At 45.4% G+C, this 23,856-nt stretch overlaps 1 protein-coding gene across 2 annotated transcripts in view; it reads left to right on the forward strand.

Annotated features, from left to right (window-relative positions):
- LZTS1 (leucine zipper tumor suppressor 1) overlaps positions 1-21,429 on the forward strand; it is a 298,358-nt gene extending 276,929 nt beyond the window's left edge. For both annotated transcript variants that reach the window (XM_085633904.1, XM_085633905.1), the window contains exon 5: positions 7,902-21,429. In XM_085633904.1, coding sequence (XP_085490030.1) covers positions 7,902-8,573 — 672 coding nt within the window. In that variant the 3' untranslated portion in view covers positions 8,574-21,429. The remainder of the gene's footprint in view (positions 1-7,901) is intronic.
- The last annotated feature ends 2,427 nt before the right edge of the window (positions 21,430-23,856 follow it).

The raw sequence follows: 23,856 nt of genomic DNA on the forward strand, positions 1-23,856 counted from the left end.
TTCTGCTTTCAAAATCTCCAAAGGGGATGCAGCGCGTGTTAGATCAATTCTCCAACTTTTGTTCAAAAAGAAACCTGGTGGTTAACATAAATAAGACTAAGTACATGGTTTTTAATGCAAAAACTGTTAACTGCCCCCATCCAATGATGGATGGCAGACCCCTTGAAAGGGTTTCAACCTTTGAATATTTGGGTGTGACTCTAAATGATAAAATGGGTTGGGGTCCTCAAGTGGCCAAGTCCAATTTAAGACTAACCCAAGCAGCAGGGGGAATTCTTAAAGTACAGAAGAGTTGTACCCTTAAAATAGTCAGTGCCCCGCTTGAAATTTTTTTTTTTTTTTTTTTGAAAACCTTTATTTCGAAATTCAGGACACAGCTATTCAGCCGACAGCCCGAAGGTTCGGCAGCATTGCAAGTTAGATACAGTAATGCGTCCCGGATAAAGTACGAAGAGTAATGCAAAGGTCCAATTTTAAATAAACACAGAAAAAACACACAACAAACCCCAGCAAGGCAGAACATTGAAATCCCATGGCGAAAGCCCCCAGGGGAGGCAGGACCCCACTCATCTACTAAGTATAAGACTGTGTGCGGAGGAAGAAGGGGAACAGCAGAGGCCCAGAACAGGTACCAAAACCAAACTGTGCTGGAAGGTAGGTCAGGGGGAAAGCTGTTCCTCGGGAGGTTCCAGATCCGGGGCAAGACATATTCCCCCCCTGTATTGGTTCCACCGCCCCCAGATGGCATGCCACTTCCGGGGGCGACCTCTAGAGCAGTAGACCGTCTTCTCCCTAAACATGCTCCAATCCATGTTCTCCTTCCACGCGGTCAGTGTAGGGGGACCCGAGGAGCCCCATAATCGCGCGATATCCCTCTTAGCCACCATGTTACCCAGAGTCACCCATTGGGTCTGTGCCTCATCGAGATCAGTGGGCCCCCAAACGTTCAGGAGGCAACACCGCGCCTCCGGCAGTACCACAATGCCCGTCACCTCCCCCATAACTGCATGGACTCTCCTCCAGAACTCCACAATGACCCCACATTCCCAAATGATGTGCAGGAAAGTACCCACCATACCACATCCCCTTCTGCACTGGCCATCCTCCGAGAATCCCATGTGGACCAGCCTTGGCCCCGTAACATACACCCGGTGCAGTATTTTAAGCTGCACCAGCCTCAGACGCGACGGGATCGCAACCTCCTTAGGCGAAGAAACCGCTGACTGCCAGTCCTCATTATCCAACTCGAGGCCATCCCTGGTCCACTGTTCTCTCAGCCCCAATAGCAAGTCTGCCCGGACGTTTATCAACTTCTTATATATGAGCGAAATCGTGCTCTCGGGCATATGACCATCAAGGACTCGGTCCTCAAGGGGAGAGGACTCCGGCACCTTCTCACCCTCCACTAGGACTGATCGAAGGGCGTGACGCAGCTGGATATACCTAAAATACTCTGAAGGCCCTAGCTCAAACTCAGTCTGCAACTCCTCGAAAGACTTCACCCTCCCCTTATGCAGCACATCCCCCACCTTGGATATCCCTATCAGATCCCACTTATCAAAGCCCTTCGTATGCCAGAGTCTTCCCAACCTTTCCGATTCAAACAATGGGGTAGCGAGGGTTAGCCTGTCCTTCCAGCCCAGCGAGTCGGTCGCCATCTTCCATACGCGCACCGCCACACCTGTGGGCCCCGTGAGGGACGAGTCTAGGGACCGCGAATACAACGCCCTGTAGTAGTTGCCGCCGCGCAGCAGCCACCTATCCATGGCATACCCAGGGCTGAGGGCAGGGCCGTAAAGCCCATGGTTGATCGCGCTCAACTGCGTGGCCCAGTAGTACCGTCGGATGTCTGGGAGCGCAATGCCCCCATCGTACCATGGGAGCGTCAACTTTGAAATAGCTATTCGCGGCCGCCCATCCCACAGCAACGTCCTTTGGAGGCCTTCGACCTCCCGAAAGTATTTAGCCGGTACCCAGTCCAAGGTGTTCTGGAGGGCGTAGAGGAAGCGGGGAAGAGACATCATTTTGAACAGGGCCGCACGCCCAACAAGGGAGAGCGGCAGCCTCCGCCAACCTTCAACATCTCGCCTCAAGCGTGCCAAGGGGGGGGAGCAGGTTCCTCTCATAGCGCACAACAGGATCCATGGATATAAAAATCCCCAAATACACAAAACCTTGCTGGGCAACCTGTATCGAACATGTTCTATGGATCGGTGGGACCTCGCCACTAAGAACGTACAAGTACGATTTGCCCCAATTAATCACAAGCCCCGAGTTCCTACCGAACGATGCGAGTACGTCACAGACCACTATAAGTGACTTCTTTGGTGAGGCAAGATACAGCAGGATATCGTCGGCATAAAGCGAAATACGGTCCTCGTGATCAGGCGACCACCGAAGGCCCCGTATATCCGGGTGCCAACGTATCCACGCAGCCAACGGTTCAAGGGCGAGGGCGAACAACAGAGGCGACAGGGGGCAGCCCTGCCGAGTACCCCTTCCAAGCTGAAACGGAGCAGATGCCCGACCATTCACCACAACATTCGCTAGTGGCCCTTCGTACAGCAACCGGACCCAACTCACAAACCCGCGACCGAAACCAAACTTGGCCAGCACGGCCCATAAATATGCCCACTCCACCGTGTCAAAGGCCATCGTGGCATCGAGAGATGCCACAACAGCCGGTTCACGCAGCGTGCCCGCCCTGGCGATGACGCCATGAAGACGCCTAAGGTTCAATGCTGTGTTTCGGTGCGGGATAAAGCCAGATTGATCCGGGTGGACCAGATCGCCAAGTACCCTAATCAGACGGGTAGCCAGGAGTTTGGCCAGAATTTTCGGCTCAGCGTTGAGGAGTGAAATGGGCCGATAGGAGGCGCATCTATCTCGGGGTTTACCCTCTTTGTGTATGACCACGATCGACGCCAGCCGCTGATCCAACGGAAGGATCCCATCTCCCCGCGCCTCCAAAAACATGGCGCGCAGGTGAGGGGCGACCCGATCCGGGAACAGTTTGTACAGATCGATCGGCAGTCCGTTCGGTCCAGAGGCCTTACCCGAATTCAACGCGCGAATCGCCCCCGCCACCTCGTCAACTGTGATGTCGCCATCCAAATCGTCCCTATCTGTGTCAGAGAGGCAGGGCAACTCGATATCACGGAGGAGATCAGACGAGTCTTCGGGCGGCCTGTCCGACACAGAGGAATAAACCCTATGAAAATACTCCGCGAAACACTCCACAATCCCTTCAGGTTCCACAATCGCCTCTCCCCCCTCTCCAATCAACTCTGGCACCACTCTATTGACCCGTTCCTTCCTGTCCAGCCACGCCAGGAGTTTCCCTGCCTTATCTCCAACATCATACAGACGGCCCTGTTGTTCCCTGCTGAGGGTCTTGGCGGCGTCCGTCACCAGGTCCCTATACTCCGCCTGCTTCAAGCAAAGCTCATGCAATGAGGACTCTGTGACCTCCTCCTCCATATCCCCTTCAAGGGCCGCAATCTCCTCCTCTACTTGCCGCACTTCGCAATCCCTCCGATTCTTGGCGGTCACCACCAGGGAGAGGGCCTCCCCCCGAAGCACGGTCTTAAAAGCTTCCCACAGCGAGATCGCCGAGTCCACGGATCCCAGATTGTCCTTAAAGTAATTATCTACCTTCTTTACCAGGGCGCTGCGCATCTTGGGGTCTCGGAAATACCAAGGGTTAATGGGGGCCACCCTCCCTCCTCCCTCCCGACCTAGATCCAGCCGGATCCACACTGGCGAGTGATCAGAGATACCACGTGCCATGTGCCTCGCCTCGGATATCAACGAGGCATGTGCGGCCAGAGTGAGCAGGTAGTCAATCCTGGAGAGGCTACCATGCGCCCCGGAGTGAAACGTGTATTGACTCTGTGTGGGGTGCCGGAGCCTCCAGCAGTCTATCAGGCCAAACGTGTCTAGGAGGTCTGGAAGCCATTTCTGAGCCCCCCCCTGTGTCCCTGGGCGGGTATCTATCCAGCAGTCCGGAACCCACAGCGTTGAAATCCCCTCCCACTACCAGCATGCCCCCCGGGAGAGTCAGCAAAGCCCTGCCCAATTCAGCAAATGTGGAGGCCTGCAGGGCCGGCGGTACATAAACCGAAACCAAAACCAAAGTCCTTCCTTCCCACCGCCCCGCCACCGCCACAAACCTCCCCCTATCGTCAACAATGGTGGAGTCCACCTCAAAAGGCAGCGATACTCTAACGAGGATGCCCACCCCCCTGGACCCAGAAGAGAATCCCGAGTGTGCAATGAATTTATACCCCTTCCTATTCAGGGCATAGCACGTATTGCCTATGAGGTGCGTCTCCTGCAGCAGTACAACGTCTGGCATTGAGCGTTTCAGAAATTGCAAAACAATCCCCCTCTTAATGCGATCCCCCAAACCATTAACATTCCAGCTTATAACACTTAGGCCTCTACCCCCATCCTCAAACGGAAAGAGGCCCACCCCACACCCGAGGCGCCGCCGTGGAATAGCCCTGAGGATAACCATCATGCCTTGCAGAAATAAACCCCCCAACAACAAACTCAAACTCCCCGTAACTCCCCCCACCCTGCACCCCTGCTGCAGCTTCAAAAGCCCCCCCAACTTGCAGTGTGCCTGTCGCCCTACAAAAACAAAAATCTACAAAAAGTACCCCAAGGGAGGAAAAGAGCACCCCTCGTCCTCCCGCAACCCTCCACAGTTACTGCACTCTATTCAAATCTTCAAATATGGTCAGATCAAGTCAGGCCGGCTTTGAGTTATCAGCCCTGTCCATCCCGGCCACTGTCTCCATGCTCAGCTGTGTCGTCCCCGGTCCGGCGCCGGGGCAAAGCGACCAGCCATTCATCGGCCATAACAGGAGAGTCAAAAAAGAATGTCCGATCTTCATGCACCACCCGTAGTCTGGCGGGGAAAAGCATGGCATACTTTAGGTCCCGCTCCGGAAGCCTTCGCTTCACCCCCAGGAAGCTCTGTCGCTGTCTCTGCACCTGCTGGGTAAAGTCCGGGTAAAAATTCACCGACGCATTCTGGAAGGGGACTGGGCCCGTCACCCTCGAAGCTTGCAGGATAGCGTCCCGATCTCGAAAATGAAAGAGCCGGGCGACAATCGGCCGCGGCGGGGCACCCGCCTTGGGCCGTCCGCCCGGCACCCTATGGGCCCTTTCCACCGCAAAAAAATTCCCAAGGCCCTTAGGCTTCAGATGATTGAGGACCAAATCTTCCACAAGAAGGTCCGCCGAAGCCTCATCCGAGGACTCCGGGACCCCGATTACGCGCACGTTGTTGCGCCTGGACCGGCTCTCGAAGTCCTCCAGCCGGCGGGCGGCGAGGTCACTCTCGGCCCTCAGCTTCCGGACCTCGTTCTGCAGGTCCGCAACCTCATCAGTGAGGCCCGTGGTCTTGTGATCCAGGTCCTTAACGCGCTCGTTTGTCTTGCCCAGGTCCGAGCGGATCAAGTTGACATCCACCAGGATGGCGTCCACCTTATACGCCAGGGCCTCGAATTGCCTCCCCATCGAGGTCTGCATCCCATCAAGCGCGCCCATGACATCCTGCAGGGAGAGCTCCGGGGTCCCAGGCGAGTCCTCCTTCTGGGCATCCGGCGCCTGGCTCGATCCACTCGGCGATGTCTTCAGGAGGGCGTAGCGGTCCATACTGTTGACTTGGGAGTACGTTCCCCGCCTGGTGGACTTAGTCTTCAGCCGATCTCCTTCTGCCTTGCCCGACATAATGGACTCCAGGCAGTCCAATGCAGTGAGGATCGTCCCCTCTCAGAGAGAGGTATAAAGAGTGAGCAGGTCCGCCTTGTTCCGCCAAAGTAGCCCACCGAGCGTCCCTGGGGTTTTAGAGCCACCCAGAGCACTACAGTGTCCGGGCAGACAAAGGGAACGAAACCGAAAGTGAAAGAGCGAGGGCCTCCGTCCAGTAGTTCACACCTCACCAGGCCGTTGTTGATCAACTAGGAGTCGGGCATCCTGCCAACTCTAGCCCCTGGCATCTCCGGGAGTTAGGCCGCAATCTTTCGCCAGTCATAAGTCCGGTTCCCGATGGGCGATCCAACCGCGGGTAGCATCAATCGCCTCCCTGACAACTCAGCAACACGGTGCCATGCATACCATCAGGATTAGAGTCAGGATAGTCGACGGAGGGCGCGAGGGTCTCGGGAGCTCTAAGCTCACGCGGCCATCTTGGTCAAGCGCTAGGCTCCTCCCCCCCGCTTGAAATTTTTAAAGTGAAAGCTAGGGCCTCATCTCTCTACGGGGCAGAACTCTGGGGTCACACATTAACAAGCAACCTATCTATAACTGAAAATAACTTTCTAAGACAACTACTGGACCTCCCAAAAAGCACTCCTCTACTCCCATTAAGACTCGATCTTAATGTTTGTCTAATTGCAGACGCTATTGCCATTCGACCGTTACTTTATTGGAAGCGTCTCTGGAGCATACCTGAGCTGGTGAGCTACAAGGAGGAGCTCAAAGTTGTCATGGCTTCTATTGGTTCTGGAAGGATTCCTTGGCTAGCTTTCGTAAAACAGTCACTTATATCGAATGGCTTTGAGGAACTATGGTCTAATCCTGAAGTCTCCTGCCCAGCTATCTCGAAGAAAACTGTGACTAGTGCGGTCAAGGAAAATAACCTAAGGAATCTTTTTCGCTCAGTAAAATCCTCAAGCTTAACCGATATTTTTCTGGATGTAAAATCCTTTTATAGCTTTGAGTCTGCCATTGATAAAATCCAACCAACACTAGCTAAGAAGCTTTATCTACAGTTTAGATATGGCACATTGCCATTTCTTTACATTTCTGATAGGTGGAAGGGGGGAGCTGTACGCCCCTGCCCTGGTTGCCTCACTGAGGATGAAACCCCGGTTCATGTCATCCTATTTTGCCCAGCTTACGCCTATACTAGGAAGATATGGATAATTCAGTTATGCAAGAATCTGGGCATAAAACATTATTTGGCCTTTTTTAGGATATTAAAAACAGATACCAACCCAGTAATCGTTTGCACAGTAGCTAAATTTTTACATTCAATGTGGATTGCACGAAGGAACTTGATCAATAATGCTACTTTAACTCAAGACTATGTAAAATGAATTTTAAGGGAGTAGAAATATTTTATCTTCTTCTTCTTTTAGGAATAATATTGTTATGACAACTTTTAAATTATTGGAATTATTTAAATTTTTAAAGGAACAAATGTCTAAACAAACATGCAATATTTTGTAACTGCACTTTATGGTAAATTTAACCGCAATAAAGCTAATTGAATTGCATTGAAATATGGGCTCCATATGTCTGGGACAAAAGGCTTAAGAGGTCAAGGTCGTTACACAGTACATAACAGTACACACAAGAGGTCACCACCCTTGGGATCCTTCGATATACACTTTGCACCTAATTACCTACTCTTAATGCTCTGTACAGAAATATCTAATAATATCTAATGAGATACCAACCAGTCCATATTGAATTCCAGGCAAGGCGTCTGGTCCTGATTACCCTAGGGTGGCGTCAGTCTCAAGTTATGCATGACTTGCATGTGACTTACCGTGTGGGAGACACTTGCCGTTAAGTGCTGCTGACCAGTCATGTCATCTCCTAACTTGTATAAATTATGTGATATTTATAGAGTTAAACACCTAGCTGAAAGGCAGCAGAGAGCTCTAGATGATCAAAGGAAGAGACACAGTCAATATGTGATAGGATGGGTAGCGGGTTTGCAGTCTGCATGTATGTGCAAGGTATGGATTTATCTCAAACCTATCTGAAAGGCAGCTGAACTTCACAAATGACTAGATCAGCTCTGTGGAATTGCTTGTGGGAAGAAATGTCTACACTGTGTCAGAAAGCCATTTGTGACCTGTGATTTCTTTGTCCTCTAGGTGTGTCAGAAGTCAGGGGAGATCTCCCTCCTCAAGCAGCAGCTGAAAGAGTCACAGTCTGACCTGTCCCTGAAGACCAGCGAGACCCTGAGCCTGAAGGCCCAGCTGAAGGACGCACGAGGGAAGCTCGAGGTCCAGGAGCAGAAGGCTCGTGAGATGGAGGATGCACTGCGCACCAAGGAAGTTGAGCTCGAAGTCTGCGAGAATGAGCTGCAGCGCAAGAAGAATGAGGCTGAACTGCTGCGTGAAAAGGTGGGGCATCTAGAGGAGGAGATGATGGACCTGCGTGCTGAAATCGGGCGGCCCGTGAGGGAGAGGGCCCATGAAGATTGGCTGGGTCCATCTGCAGAAGAGCGCCTTCGGAGCCTGCAGAAAGAGGTGGAGGAGCTGAAAAACGAGCTGGAGGAGGAGCGCCAAAACAATGAGCAGATGACCAACGTCTTCCAGCATGAGCGCCAGATCTGGAAGGAGGAGAAGGAGAAAGTGATCCGCTACCAGAAGCAGCTTCAGCAAAACTATCTGCACATGTATAAGCGAAACCAGGCTCTGGAGAGGTCAGTCCAGCAGCTGACTGGCAGTGATTCAGGAGAAGGAGGCAGTCATGACATGCTGGACTTTGACTTACACGGCATGGACGTTCCTTTTGAAGATATTATAGCCACAGAAATATGACAATTACCAATCATCCCTTACAGCACGCAACCCCGACCTGCCGTCCTATTTCTCCGGCCTCCTCCTCAGTGTCAAAGTTTGGAGTTGTGGTATTTGATGGCCAATCTACTTCTTTTGACCAGCACATGTTCTGCGGTGTGTTAAGTTGTTGTGGTGCTAAGCTGCCTCTACTATGTGTGCCAAGGCGAGATGCCACCAATGTCTGTAGTGAGATGGCGTACATGCTGTGTAATCTTGTGCAGTATCCATGGACAACAGGCCTGCTGCCTAGCTTCTACAGGGAAGCAAGGGGCCAGGGAAACACCAGCTCTTTGTCAAAGGGGAAGTGCAACCATTATTTAGTTTATTTATTATTTAAAGCAATCCAGCGTACATATTCACAAGGTGTTCTGTTATTTGGGAAAAGACTTGTTATGAATGCCTAAGTAGAACGGGGCCTTCTAAGTGCTGTGAATTTAATGACTAAAGGAGACAAAGATGATGGGCTTGACAAACTGTAAATAGCTGCACTGGTACCCAAATGATGGAAGTCCCATGTGAGGGTTCAGAGGATCCAACCCACTTGAAACCTTGCCCTGGTAGAGGACAAGTATCCTGCTCAACAATCTGGAGTCTCAGAAAGGCTGGTCAGCTGTGGCATGAACTATGATGTGTCGGGTGAAACCACCTTGAAGTTCAGCTGTCATGCTACAGATTCTATCGTACACAACTGAATATGCGATCCTCTCTCTGCCCGGCTGTACCGGTCTTTCCTGATTTTTCATATAGGCCAATAAGCAGTGGCATAGCAAGAATACCATGGGTCCTAATGCAAGCAAGGAAAATGGGTCTCCTCTTCTGTGGTTGGGTAGTAAAAGAGAGCCATAATTGGCACACCATGAGCTCCTCACACCACGAGGACCCGGTGCCACTGCACTAATAATAGAAACGCTCCTGCCAATCAACCTTCAGCCACAGCAAAGTACCAAGCCCAGGTCAGTGGGTGTAAACGGTAGGTCCTGTTGGGCCGCATCCATGCCAGATATGCAGCATAGCCACATAAAATAAACTTATATACAGTTTAATCTAAATTGAATTAGTTATCCTGAAAATCCGGCCTGGAGCTGGCTCTCCTGGGCTTATTTTCTACACTTCTGGCTAGTAGGTGCTTAGGGTGTTTGTGGTTAAAATGCACACAGCCAGCATAGAAAACCCAAACTGTGATGTCATAATTGTGTGATGGTAAATTTTAGCTGGGATGATTCGTGAATGTAGCAGTTTTCTGAGTCATTAAAAAGTAGTAAAGGTAAGAGAGAAGCAGTGTGCACTTCCCTTCAACAGTGTGCCAGAATTCACTTTTAAACCAGAGCCAATGACATGAGAAATGAGCACAGATTGTACATCCAATCATGTTGCTGGAGAGAGCAAAGACGCCATTTTTAAATAATCATTTGTCACACCCAATGGCAAGAGAGGAAGTCGGAAAAGCAATACCCATACATGCAGGTATTAAAGCAATAGCCATTAAATAATAATTCCATGAGTGTTCCATTATTAAGCACCAACATAGTTAGCCTTTGTAGAGTAAGACCACATTCCATTAAATTATTTTGCAAAATAACGGTTATATTCACAAGATGCACAAGGATTCATGGTCCGAGAAACTCATCGTCATTAGAGGGAACAGTTCATTATAAGTAAGACCTCAGCTATTTACCAGAACATTATTGATAGTTACAAGTTTGAGCAGGCATCCTATACGCTGTATGAAAAATCTCATGCAGCAGCCATTTTACAATAAGGCACCACCCCGTTAATAGACCATGTACCTAATGGCTGATTGGCAACCCTTCTGCCATCGAAGATCTTAAATTATAAACGTATCATCACAACCATGGTGTGTACTAACATCTTCTATTGTGCCCAGGCAATTGCTTTCAAGGCAAGAAACTGTAAACATTGAAGGATAACTGGGATAAGATGTAAAAGTTCCAACGTATGTTGTGAAGCAGGTTCTAAGACTCAACTCACCTTTGTGCCACCGCACTAAAACATATCTCCAACTCGTTATTTACAAAAACGTACCACTTGTGTGTTCAACACTACACAACAGGACATGTGGGGAAGAATCACAAGCCATGGGTGCAATTTGAGCCATATGCAGAGTTCAATTTCCAAACACTGTGGGACACCCTTCAAGACAAGGGTTTGCCTAAATTAGTACTGGATGCAATATTCTTTCTTCGGACCACAATTAATGTAATTGTCGTCTTAGAGTCAAGCCTATCAAATATTTTTGACAGACCGGTAAGACCTAAGTGAAGAAATACATTGTCATGGTCAACGTCAATCCACAGTCAATCTGACCCTTAAACTGGTGTGATATGAAACAGACAAATCTTGAGCTTCATTGTCGCTTACAGATTTGGAATATCGTAAGGGGCTGGGAAATTTACTTATTTTTGTTTTTTTAAATTTATTTTATTTATATATTTATAATATTTATTTAGAGGTTTTTTGAAGCACTGCACTACACCTTTCTGACACATTACAACAGCCTCATTGAAGGCAAGATTTAGTAGGTTTGAGTCGAACTAGATGTAGGTAGGAGGACTTGTACAATGTGCTTCATTTGTGACCCTTATTCTGCTAGAAAATTAAAGGCACATTTGAATAGTCAGTTTTAAAGAGTTTTACTAATATATGGGTAGTCCAGTTTTGCCTTCAGGCCAGAGTTTACTGTATTCAGCATTTTGAGAATCTGGTCTCCGAGGAATTTAGGTTTCTTTATCAAATGTTTACATGCTTTTGGTTGACGCATTGTGAAGACTAGCTACAGATTTCTGTTCCGTGCATGGTCAGGCGTTGATTTCTACAGATCCAGCTCCTTTACCCCAGTAGGCTTTCTGCTCAGTGCAAAATCAGGATATGTCATCACTAAGATCAGTGGACCAAATTCAGGTTTGTTTTAATATGGGTGCGCCTTTGAAGTTTAAGGGCACATACTCGCTGGCTTTATTCAATCATGTTTGAAAGTCTAGACATGTCATCACCAGAGGTCAGGTAATCCCCAGCCCATGTTTGTTATGAGGCAAAGGAAGGATTTTCCAGAGTAAGAAGAACAGTAGGCTGACTTTGTTGACCATAGCCATGACGTAGGCAGTGAATGACATCATTGTATCAGACAGCACTCCCATGATCCTTGCTTTTGTCGAAGAGGATCGAAGGGTTCCCAGGCTCAGATGCCAGTTGAAATGCAAAACATCTGCCTCTGATCTGCCCAGCTCCAAGAGCTCGGCCTTGGATATATATTCATGCAGAGGCAGCTCTCTTTCAGCCAGTGAAAGGCACAGTCCAGCAGTGGATTACTTCCCTTGTTTGTTTCCAGTCATAAACAGATTCTGGTCATTAACATCAATTTGAAAGGTCACCTCTACTACGTGATACAGGGGCCTTTTTTCCAATAAAAAAAAGAACATCTAGGTGCTCCAGTCCTTCAGCCACTTCAGTGATTGGGGGGGGGGGCTGGCTTAAAATAGCTGCTTCCTTCAGTTATTGTCTGGTTATGCCGATCAGGAAGGTGGCTCCTGCATCCGACCTACTGCATGGGACAAATGTTTGTCTGGCTGCATTGATGGAGCTACAGATTGTTGGTAATTTCTGGTTAAAGGGTTCTAACTAAGCCTGTGAAATTTGTGTTACGTTTCCGTAATTAGTATAATTTCAGTAATCTTGTTACAATATAAATTACCGCAAACGCACGGGAACAATGCAACCGGCAGCAAGTGAGGGCAGTTTGCAGTGCTTTTTCTGCACCATTTGATTAATGCGAAATGCATATGTGTGTCCGAAAGGCATACAGGGGACGCATTTATCAATAAAAAAACAGAGCCAAATGCCTGTTTTACATTTTGCCTAATTGCACATAAATTTGTCTGATTTTTGCCAACATATGCATAATTACGCATTAACAAATTACACAAATTTCTCAGACCCCTAATTCTAACAACTGTAGAATCATGGCATCAGCAGGAGTGAATAGCTGGATCCTCATATTCAAATTGCTTCAATTAATTTCTGGACGGGAGGGCTTCTTTTGGCGTATCCTATCTGATGGGCATCTTTCCAACCCAAGTGTGACATTCACCATTGAGAATCACCGGAAGAGTGATGGTGTAGCTATGAGTAAGGCAGATACAAAGCAACGATAAATCAGTATCTGCAATAACCACAATATTTACCAGACAGGGAAGACATATAGTTCTATTTCACAATACATTTTAGAAGGTATTCTGAGAAAGGCTAGATTTCAGTAGTACTCAATGTCTTCAACATATGTAGGTCCAAAGAATTTGGCCACCCCTGCACGCTTTCTAGCAATCTTCCTTCAAGATGGGGGGGGTTGGAATTCACAGATCAAGCTGCCCAGATATGGGACATTCTACCTCCTTCTCTTAGATCAGTTACAGATCTACTGAAGTTTAGAGAGGCCTTAAAGAGCTGGCTCTTTCCTAAGTAACTGTCAAAGATAGTACTCTGTTTGAAGGTCCAGCAGCAGGTGTGCCCATCTCGTATGCTTTCAGCGCCAGGATTCCAGCACGGTGACAGTTTGCGCTCTATAAATGTAATTAATAATAAGATTAAATTATACTTTCATATTATCACAGATTCACCACACTAAATAAGCCTAGGAGAGTCATATGTCCCATCATATAACCATGCCCACACTCCCACTTTTAACCCATTTATGGCACTCTACCCCAAATTAACAGTAGGTCTACTCAACACTCATTTAGATGATAAATGTACACTTGGAACATTCAACATGATTGCTGAAAATAGGTGTCCTATAATCGGCCTGAAGGAAACTTGGCTTGGTAGCAATTCATTTTAAGCCGTCTCCATCTTTGCTGATTCAGAATGATCCACGAGAACAGAGTTTACAAAGGGTAGGAGGGCAGCTCAGGGACACATAGATAATTAGCCCTGAAATTCCCAAAATGCAACACTCATCGTGCAGCGTGCAGTCGCTCACTGCTCAATCAATTCAAACAGCTCTTTCTTCATTGAAGTACTGTACCGACCTCTTGATTTCAGCACCACAAACATAGTTGGAATCCTCGAACTGGCCCTATGCAGAAAATAGTCACTCAGAAAAGGCTTTAATAGATGATTCTGATCTGTTGATATACAGACCTAATGTAAATCTGACTACAGGAATACTTTGAGCTATGGATTTTTAACAATTAGTGACCGCCAAACACAACATCAGACACACACTATGTATTGTTTTCTTTCTCAGCTTCAAACTCACAAAAACTCATTGTAATTGCAGCTTTGACAAGGACACCCATAGATAATCCTACTTATTTCTAACTGGCTGTACAGATCACCATTTAGCACTGAGACCAAATTATAGCCCATTCCAATCAGACACATCAGCAAAATAAGCAAAGATCCTTTTGATAAACAATACAAATCAATCTTGTCAACGCCACTTAACATGATGGATTAGGGGAATGCTTTAAATCCCTTCAATATAACATAGAAACCAGTTACTAATTAGGCTATCCCAAGAATGAGGGGGTGATGCATTAGAGAAGGGGAAGGCTAAAGAGGTTCGCTGATCTTGGCTCTGCCTGACATCAGGTAGATTTTGTCCCTCATACTAAGTGGCCTGGTAATTGGTGTGATATTTACAGAATCTGATAAAATTCAACTCCACTGAGCCGGGATATATCTGGTTGGTTAACTAGCACTCAATTATGTGTTTTTGGTGCATAACATGACTGTTGGCAGGTTTGACTTGCTGATATGTAACACAAAACTCATAATTACAATATGTGCAGTAACACAACTTACCACAAGTATTGCAATTAAACAGGCCACTAGTAATGAGGCCCTATGATTTCATTGTGTCTAAGAGGCACGTGCAGCCTTTACCAGGTGAGCCGTCAAGTGTCTTGAGCATGGAAGGCACTGACAGAGCCTCTGCCCACCCACCAGATCTGTTCTTCCCCACCATGTCAACAGAGACGATTCACTGAAAGTGGTTCCATCGACAAGGCTGAAGCTCTTTCAGCTCAAATAGACCATGCCACAGCAGTATTTTTCTGTTTTTGAGAGGCAGTGAACTATAGCTGGGATTTCTGTTTGAAATGGAAAAATCAATGCCCCAGAATTACAGGAAGATATCTGACAGCACGTAGAGGACTTGGATAGTATTTCCCTGCCATGGCGTACCATGGACAGTCCAAATGGGGCAATATACATTAAAAATAAACCTGCAATAGCCTGACGGGAGGAGGGAGAAGAGGCCATCACACGCTACAACAATGTGATGGCCAAACAAAATGTTCTCTTAGTGAAATTGTGAGGGGGGGAGCTAAGGACACAAAACAGGGACATTTAAACAAATCACCAATAACAAGCCAGCATTTCTAAATGACACAGATAACAACCAATGGCAACCTGTGGGTGAGCCAAAAGCTCATAGAAGAGATACAACAGGTCCTGCAAACAGTACAAGCTCTGTTGAGGCTCAACTTAAAAATACAACAGGCCTGTCTACAGAAGGCCCACTCTCATAAGGGTGGGGCTTCTGGTGTGAGATTCACATGTGAATTACAATACATGGCCTACTCTGAAGGTGTTTCCAATGGCAGAGTCAACAGAGCTTCTGCTGATTGTAACACAGAGGTTCTGTCTCTTTTAAAGGGGGTGTTGGAATAAAGAAAAGAATGTGAAATTGCTGACATTTTGGAGAATTTGCATTAACACTCTCCGTAAAATGAGGCCCACAGGCATTAAATATACCGTTGTACTAAAGTGAACATTACAGAGGCTTTTGTGTTAAATAGCTCCATCATCGTGGTTGCCACTTACCCTGTAAGGCTAGCACCGGAGCTTTAGATCTGTTGAATCTAGACTTAATACTGGAAGTATGTGAAATAAGCATAATTTAATTTTGTGTAATTATGAAAAATGTAAGCAAAATTACACAAAATGTGAATTTAGAGCTATTTCTTACAGCCAAATGCATCCTCACTTCCTTTTTTGAGGGGAGGAGGCATTTCATGATGGAAAAAGCACAAAAACAGAAATGCCCAGATCAACAACTACTTCCATTCTGTTAGTTCACATTGTTCCCCCTATTACTGCAATAGAATTTACACCAGAACAGACTTGAAACTACGTAATGAGGCATAATTTTATAACTTTGGGAATTTTGTGTAACAAATATACTGAAATGACATGGCACTAAGCCGGCATAATGACAATTTTGCCCAGTTCTATGTAATATCTGGTATTAGCTTTCACCCTACCTCGATTGATTGAATCACTCCTGGGTTCAATTTCTCGTTCTTACAACTCTGGGCCTGTCTCAGCTCCATTTGTTATTGCAAAGAGACAGCGACTCTTCCAAATCCAAGACGGGTGTTGTGTACGATACATAAGTAGTCCATAATAATAATATACGCCATGTCTTTCTGATTGCAGAACTTTTCAATCTTACCCGCATTTAATCATACCCTATGTGCATGGAGTCGTTGCCTCTTTGAATTCCTCCTTAAACCTTTAAAGAGCTCTACACTGCACATCAGCAGCTATTTGATATGGACCATTTTACCCAGACTCCTTTGTGAACAGTGTAATGGTCAAGCGCCTGATTTGTCACATTGCGATAGGCCTCTTTCAAGGTGCTGCCAACAGTAGCTTATGTGCACGTTGTACAATGACACATTCCCCATAATTCCTCCCCAATAATAAACAGCACACATTGCCAGGTTGTAGCTACACATTAAGTTAGGCTGACTATAGAGGTTCAAGCTGCCAAGAGCACTGAGTTTCAGTCCTGAGTTTTCAATTTGGAAATCAATGGATTTCATGTTTTTTTCGTACAGTTGACTCATTCACAGTGAACTGTGATAACACAGTGCTATTGATTTCAAGAAGGAACTCTTAAGACAAGAACCACAGGGTCAGATGTACCAAGCTATGGTGCAGTAGCTAAAGCTCCAGTTCCCTAAATCAGAGCCTTTGCGACTGCAAAATAGCTTTTTGTTATGTACCAAGTGGAGAAGTGTGGCTCAATGATTAGAGCGGCAGACCCTGATGCAGAGGTCTAGCCCGGGACCAGGGTTCAATTCCCCGCCTTGGCGGGTCTTGGGCTAAAAAATTCCACGGACATGATAATTCTCGCCTCGGTGCCTATTCCAATCATGGAGTCCCACTCTGAAACCCTGGGCAATAGCTTGCTTAATCTCCACAACGGCCCCCACAACGCTAAGGATGCCTGGCCTCCACCTTGGGGGTGCCCAAGAGTAGACGCCTCACAGGGAAAGCCAGGATGGGTTCCACAGCGGTATTCGTACAAGCGCCTTGAGACCCTTGCGGGTGAGTAGTGCGCTAAACAAGTATCAATTTACATTTACATTTAACCCCAAATTGCAATTTGGTAACATGTCACCCAAGAGTACATACTGAATTGCTGTTTGGAAGAGGCATGTCTAAGACGTCCCTTCCAAATAAAGATTCGCAATAGCATGTGGTAATGCTTTACGACTGAATTCCAGTTACAAAACATTAATATTTTACTGACTACTTTAAGGAAAATGGGCTTCATTTAAAAAATTGCGTTATTTAAAACAATCACAGACATTGTGGTCTGCTGACTCTAGCAGGCCAACATACTGTGATGACTGCGATTGACAGTGGGTCGCAATTTGCAACCTCACTCATATATATTCATGAGGTAGATAGAATTGTGACTCACTACGATTCTGTATTTTGTGGACCAACATATTAGTACCTAGGCCAGTTCGTAAAATATCATAGGATTCACAAAATGCTTCTGCGCAAATTGTGAAAACGTTTTGCATATTATATCTTGATACATCTTGCCCATTGTATCCAGGTGAAATGGAGCTATACAGTAACACAGGCTGCACAAAGTGAGGGAGGGGAGTGGTTGGATTATACAGAACAATAGGTAAATTCTGGGCACAATGCATTGCCTTCTGTTTTAGCTTGCCTGCACCTTTATAGAAGCCTACATATGTAAGTTAGTCTTGACCCTTTTATAAAATGTACACGTCAGCCTGAACTCCCACATCAAGTCTTCTGTCACTAAGGATGCCAGCAACTCACACAGGCCATAGCCTTGGTGTGCATCCTCCAATTAGTTCAGTATAACACTTTGAGCACAGGACTCTCATCTGGGCATAGCAATGTCACTTAGTGAAAGTTTCAATTTGGCAACACAAAATCACCCATGCTCAGTGCATATTCCATCCTATGTTCAGCTTGTCTTGAATGGTTCCTGGAGTAGTGTCACTGGCTAAGATTTCTTCACAAATTTGCCTACATTGGCCCAAATCACAGCCTTTGCTTTCTCCTATTTTTTCTTTGGGACAACAATTTTCTTCACTCTACAATTAACGGGTATTTCTGCATCATTTATTTATTTATGTATGTATTTATTTATTTATTTATGTTTTCGGTATGATTGTCGTCTGTGTCAGAGAAGTGCTATGAGAGTTTACAAATGCAACAATAACAGTATATTTTTCCACATAGCACACACTGTAACATGACTCACCACAAATCATTGGGACATTCGTGCCCCTGAGAAATGACAGACGTAACAGACAGCTAAAGGTTACTAGGTGTCAGTAAAGTTTAGTCTGTCTCTGTGCCAAAATCCTGCTCAGGGTACAGTGGTGCATGAAAACTTTTCAGAGTGGTGCTTCTGTCGTCATCAATTTTACATCACTGAAATAATCAGGACAGTGACAATACAAGTGTCACACAAAGAACAAGTATATCAAATGAATCCAGGCCATTCAGATGAAGAGTGATAAGGGTGCGGTATGTAGCCAGTAATGCCCTTTTGGAGCACACAGTCACAAAAGTATATTACAAAAGCATGGTGTGGTAGTGCACTGTCTTTTACAAAAAACACATTTTCCATTGAAATGGCCACACAATTCACACTGACATGCAGTTTTACTGATAAAACTATATACTGCACAAACAAAGGATGGAAATCGTTTTTCAGCAAATATTTACCATTTGCACATCACTAAGTAAAGTGTATTGATCCTAATAAAATCTTTGTTTCCATCATACTTCAAAATTACAAAAAGTGCTCTATGTGAAATTCTGAAATATTTGTGCAGTTATTTTACAGGTATTTAAATGCTGTTGTGTGTTATAAAAACTGGAATCCCACACCCTTTCTTTTCACACTCCCTGGTAGATAGTTCACCATACAAATTCCTCTAACTTTGTAGTCAGAGAATAAAAAGTAAACACCAAACTCCATGTTCAAAGAATAATCAGCAATTAGTCAGAAGACTTAGCCTAACAGTTGACCTCTGTCCGTGAACTCAGAACAAATGTGACAAGATAAATACAAAAATGAAAGGGATCTTTAATGCTCATTCAACCTTCTAAACTCAACCATGGGTATTTTGGGGGTGCTGCAGCACCTCTACTTCTAACGCCTGTGTCAGGTGGAAGTTTGTGGTTATGAGGTGGGGGGCTTGAAGAGTGCAGTAGAGGCTAGTCTGCTCTTTCCCACCCTGTTGAGACTAGCAGGAGTCATTCCAGTCGCAGGCACCCGTAACAGAACACTCCCACCCTACTCTCTGCAGCCCATCTAGGAGAGAGTAATTGAAACTATCCCATCAATGCTTAATTTGAGCCAGGGGTTTGCAGTGCTCGGCACCTGCAATCAGTTATCAGCTCCGGCTCTATTGACAGTCCACCACATGGTGGCGGTTTTTGTCAGATTATGAAATAAGCCCAACAACAGCGTTTTATAAGTCAATATACATTAAAAATTAATAACACCTGTCTCTCGCATCATTATTATAGCTTTGGGTGGCCTGGAAAAGTTTGAATTGTCACACTTGTAGTGATGCGATGGTTAGTACTTGTGTTGGTTCTGTCAATTGCAGCGCCGGCAGGGCCAATGGGTGGTGCAGGGTGCAGTGGCCTTCCGAAATGGGCCCTGGCACTTACTTTTTTTACAAATTAAGCACTGTATTCCACGGTTACGCAATAGTAATGAAAGGTATCCAATGCCATCCTACCCAGAAGTAATTAATTCAAGGGAAACAATCCCACATCTGTGCCTCAATCTTAAATACCCTAAAACACTCATGTACCATGGTCACTTCTGCTGAGCGGCCTAAGCGTATACTCATCTGATGGTGTGCCTCAGTCTGTGGCTCCTTCAAGTGCGATGAAGTGATGCTAGCTGCTGACCGTTCCCAAGTACTGTCTTACCAGCATAAACTATATTTTTAGGTCTCGCCTGACCCAGCGCATGCGCTGGTCTGGCGAGACTTATTGAGAGGGCTCCAAAAAGTGCTACCAGGCCAGCCTAGAGCTACAGTACATATGCGCGGGCGCGGGCACCGCTTTTACCACGATTACTTTCACTTTCGGGGCCACAGGGCCGCTTTGATGCTTGATCGCGATCACTTTCGCGGCCGCACGGCCGCTTGGCATAGCCAATAGGTCTCGTTTTTGGGACCTTATAAGTATTTAGTTATGCAACTGTTGCATGGTTAAACACTTATAAGGTCCCAAAGGCCAGACCTATTGGCTATGCCAATGCTTGTTTCCAATTTGTGCAGTACGGGTTGGGGTGATGTTTAACAGTATAAGACTGAACATTACTAATCACAGAGTATAGATTGACTCCACAACTGCCAGAAAATAAGTTACTTTCTCTCAGTGACTTTTTTACAAACCTAAAATGGTCTTTGTCGTTTTATTATTGCATCTATGACATCGGTTTTCTGATTCCTCCCATATTATTTTCTAAATGCTACACAACCCCATGTTATATTTTAAACTATTCTGTTGCACCCATAAGATACTACTTCTGATTCTTCTCATGCTATATTTTACATACTACATCTCCCCAGGTTATATTTTAAATACTACACTCCAGTCTTTAATCTGAACTCCACTAATGTGAAATATGATTTTTAAGGTGTCGCCTAGCTTCCACTAAAATTAAGAATTCTTTTGCCAGATAGGTTGCGCTTTGTACCACTAACACACCCTCCCCAGCAAACGCAAAAAAGAAATCTTCTAATCCAAAGGGAGTGTCAAGTGGATTGTTCTGCCCCAAATACACTAAGAAGGGGACCATTATCAACTACAGTTAAAAAAAAAAAAGCTAAAATATTAGTTGCCAGAATGTTAATAATAAGATGACAATAAGTGCTCCAATGTGCCTCTTTTGAAAAAAAGTTTATTATTTTACAGAAAAGTACATTTGAAAAGACATATTTGTTCTATGCCAAAGTGTGTACTCAAAACTGGTCTCATAATAACTTATCCTTTAAAAAGAGAGAAGGTTCAGGCTCAACACATTGATTGTTAAAATGACCACAATTCTCGATTTCCCATTGGGGCACCTCCATTTTTTACCAAAAGAAGAAATCATATGGACATACAAAGGGCTCATATTGGTTGTGGTCTAAAATCATACAAAGGGCAATCAGATGTGCTTTCATCCATGCAGTAAAATTATTTGTACCGATTGGATGATGGGCATTTCAGCATGGGACAATGACATGCACAACGTTTATCCCCCATAGGCCACTCCATAGAGGTCTGAAAGCACAGCAGCCCTTCGCTTGCACTAGGGTGTGTTTATAACACTCCACCCACACCGTTCACCCCTATTTGCCCGGCTCTCTCACAAGGTGTGGGTGGGCGTGTATGTGTCCGCTTCTACATGGTATAAATTAGTTTTTGTATATATTTTTGTAGAAATCGATGTGATTCTGTGACCAATGGAAAAACCATTTTTGTGGTAATTTAATGTATTTATTTATAAATAAAGATGATTGCTAAACTGTTGTATTGTTATGTCTATTACAGAATGCCTAAGCTCTTCTTTACCTGGGTATAAAATATAGAACAAGCATTGGCAGCACCTAAGTTCTCGCCTATGGGACCCATTGGCTTTGCCAATGGTTTTAGCCGTCCTGCATAGCATTCCTGATTATATGCAACATGGCTAAAGAATTAAAAATAAAAGTTTTTGACGTGGTTGAAAAGAAAAAAACATTTGGGGCATGTGTGGTGCTTATGTTAACAAAACGAAACTGCCGCTTTTTAGGTCTCGCCTAGCGATGCAGCGCATGTGCTGTCCCCTTGGCGAGATCTATTGCTGCCGCTTTCTGTGCCGGAGGGGGACAGGACATGTGTACGTGCACGGCTGGCAGCGTTAGCACAAGGGACAGCCGATGTGCGCGAACGGAGGACAGGTGATGTGCATGCATATGGCTCGGCTCCCTCATCGCGCGCATAGCGTGCTTTCGCTTTCCCCTGGACACAGACATGGCCTCCGAGACTAAGCGGCAGGTAAGGGCTCATTCCTTCTCGGCTTATTAATGCATGCAGTCAGTTTTCAGCTGCCCAAAGAGATACTTTGGTTTCTGGATGCCTGGAATTTCTCAATGTCCTACTTTAGAAATGTTAAATCGAATGTATTAGATGAGTGCTCTTCCACTCCAAAGGAAAAGCCATACAGCTCTCACTTTCTATTTTTTTTTTCTATTTGTTTGTAACTAAATTCTAAGCTACGTCTTGCATAAAACATCCAGTTACAGCCAAGCAAATTCTTATAAACAAGCACAAAGTTCCTGTTTGCCATACGCAGATCAAGGTACATTAATTAACTTCCAAAAAGTTCTATAAAGGAGGCTTCGCACATCTTTTATCGAGGTTTATTTTTGCCTCTTTTACTCAAAGATAATGATTTGGAAACCTGACACAGAAGAGGACTCGGAACGTTCTAGCAAGCTACAGGGACCTTATAACTGTTTAGCCATGCAACGGTTGATGTTGTTGCATCAAGGATATTATGCAGCATAACTAAATACTTATAAGGTCACAAAAGCGAGACCTATTGGGTATGCCAATGCATAAGGATTCTGTTGCTGGGTGCCTGACTGCTCTTGCCACGATAGGTGGGCCATGACAACACTACGAATAATACCCTTTTTCAGATTTTCCTCATGTTTCCCCCACCCCCCAAAAAAAAGAAGTATGGTAGTTTTCTCCATTCTGCCACTCACAAACTTCTCAATGTCAATGATTGCTCTAAGTCTCTCCTCCCTGCGTTCTTCTGAGCGTTAGTTTACCAAGCATGTGGCTTTTCCAGAGGTTGAGAAGTGATCTGCACAATAGATTCCAGGCAAATGTTTTGAAGGGTAATGAAACCATGGGGGTTGTTTGTGGTGTTTGACCATGGGCATCAGCTGGCACCAAGGGTAACCTACTAACCCATACATTTCCGAAAACTAGACACAGAGAATTCCATAGTGATGTGGCTGGCATGAATCCCAATTTTTTTTACCCAGAATACACTGCAAGTGTCAAATCAAGAATGAAAAAAAAATCTTTCTTCACGTTTATGTGATTGGAATTTCCCTGATGTTCTTGAGTTTTCTGAAATTCTACCATCTAAAGTTCTCTCACTTCTCGGAATAAAAACAGTAGGCTAAATGTGTGTGAAGGCCTATTGCATGGGGCAGGAATAGTTCAAAATTGTGCAGACAACATTAACTTGACATGGTCACAGATTTAGTTTGGAAGACTGTTTCAATTGGCCAATCCACAGCAAGGAGCAAGCCTAATATTGATTCGAATTTTCCTTAGGCTAAGAAAAAATCCAAATAGCATCTGGATTCTTGCAGGGACATAACTGTGTATATGAAAAGAGCCAGACACTGTTACCCAAATTAAAAAAAAAAAAGTGTCTCCATGTGGCTGGCCCCGTGCTGTGGGATCGACGTATAGTTTCTTCCTCTCCCAATGGTTAATTTGGACAAAGCTGGGTGAAACTGACAGGAAGTGGCGATTGATAGTGAATTAAAGGTTTTAGAGAAGACCTGTGTACGTCATAAGGACAGCTGTTACCCGAATTTAAAAAAAAAGTGTCTACTTGTGGCTGGTCTCGTGCTGTGGGATCAACGTATAGTTTCTTCCTCTCCCAATGGTTAATTTGGACAAAGCTGGGTGAAACTAACAGGAAGTGGTGATTGATAGTGAATTTAAGGTTTTAGAGAAGACCTGTGTACGTCATAAGGACAGCCTATCGGCGAATGCAAACATACACCCATCACAGCCTGAATATACACTTAGCTGGCATCTAGCAGCACTTAACTACTGCTATCTACATACAACAAGCCTACAATAATCAGCCAGTGAGCAAAAGTACTGACCTGAAATTCACGAGGCCTATGGTTCAGCCTCTGATCTCACTCAC

Source organism: Triturus cristatus, chromosome 11, assembly GCF_964204655.1.
Source record: "Triturus cristatus chromosome 11, aTriCri1.1, whole genome shotgun sequence".
NCBI lineage: Eukaryota > Metazoa > Chordata > Amphibia > Caudata > Salamandridae > Triturus > Triturus cristatus.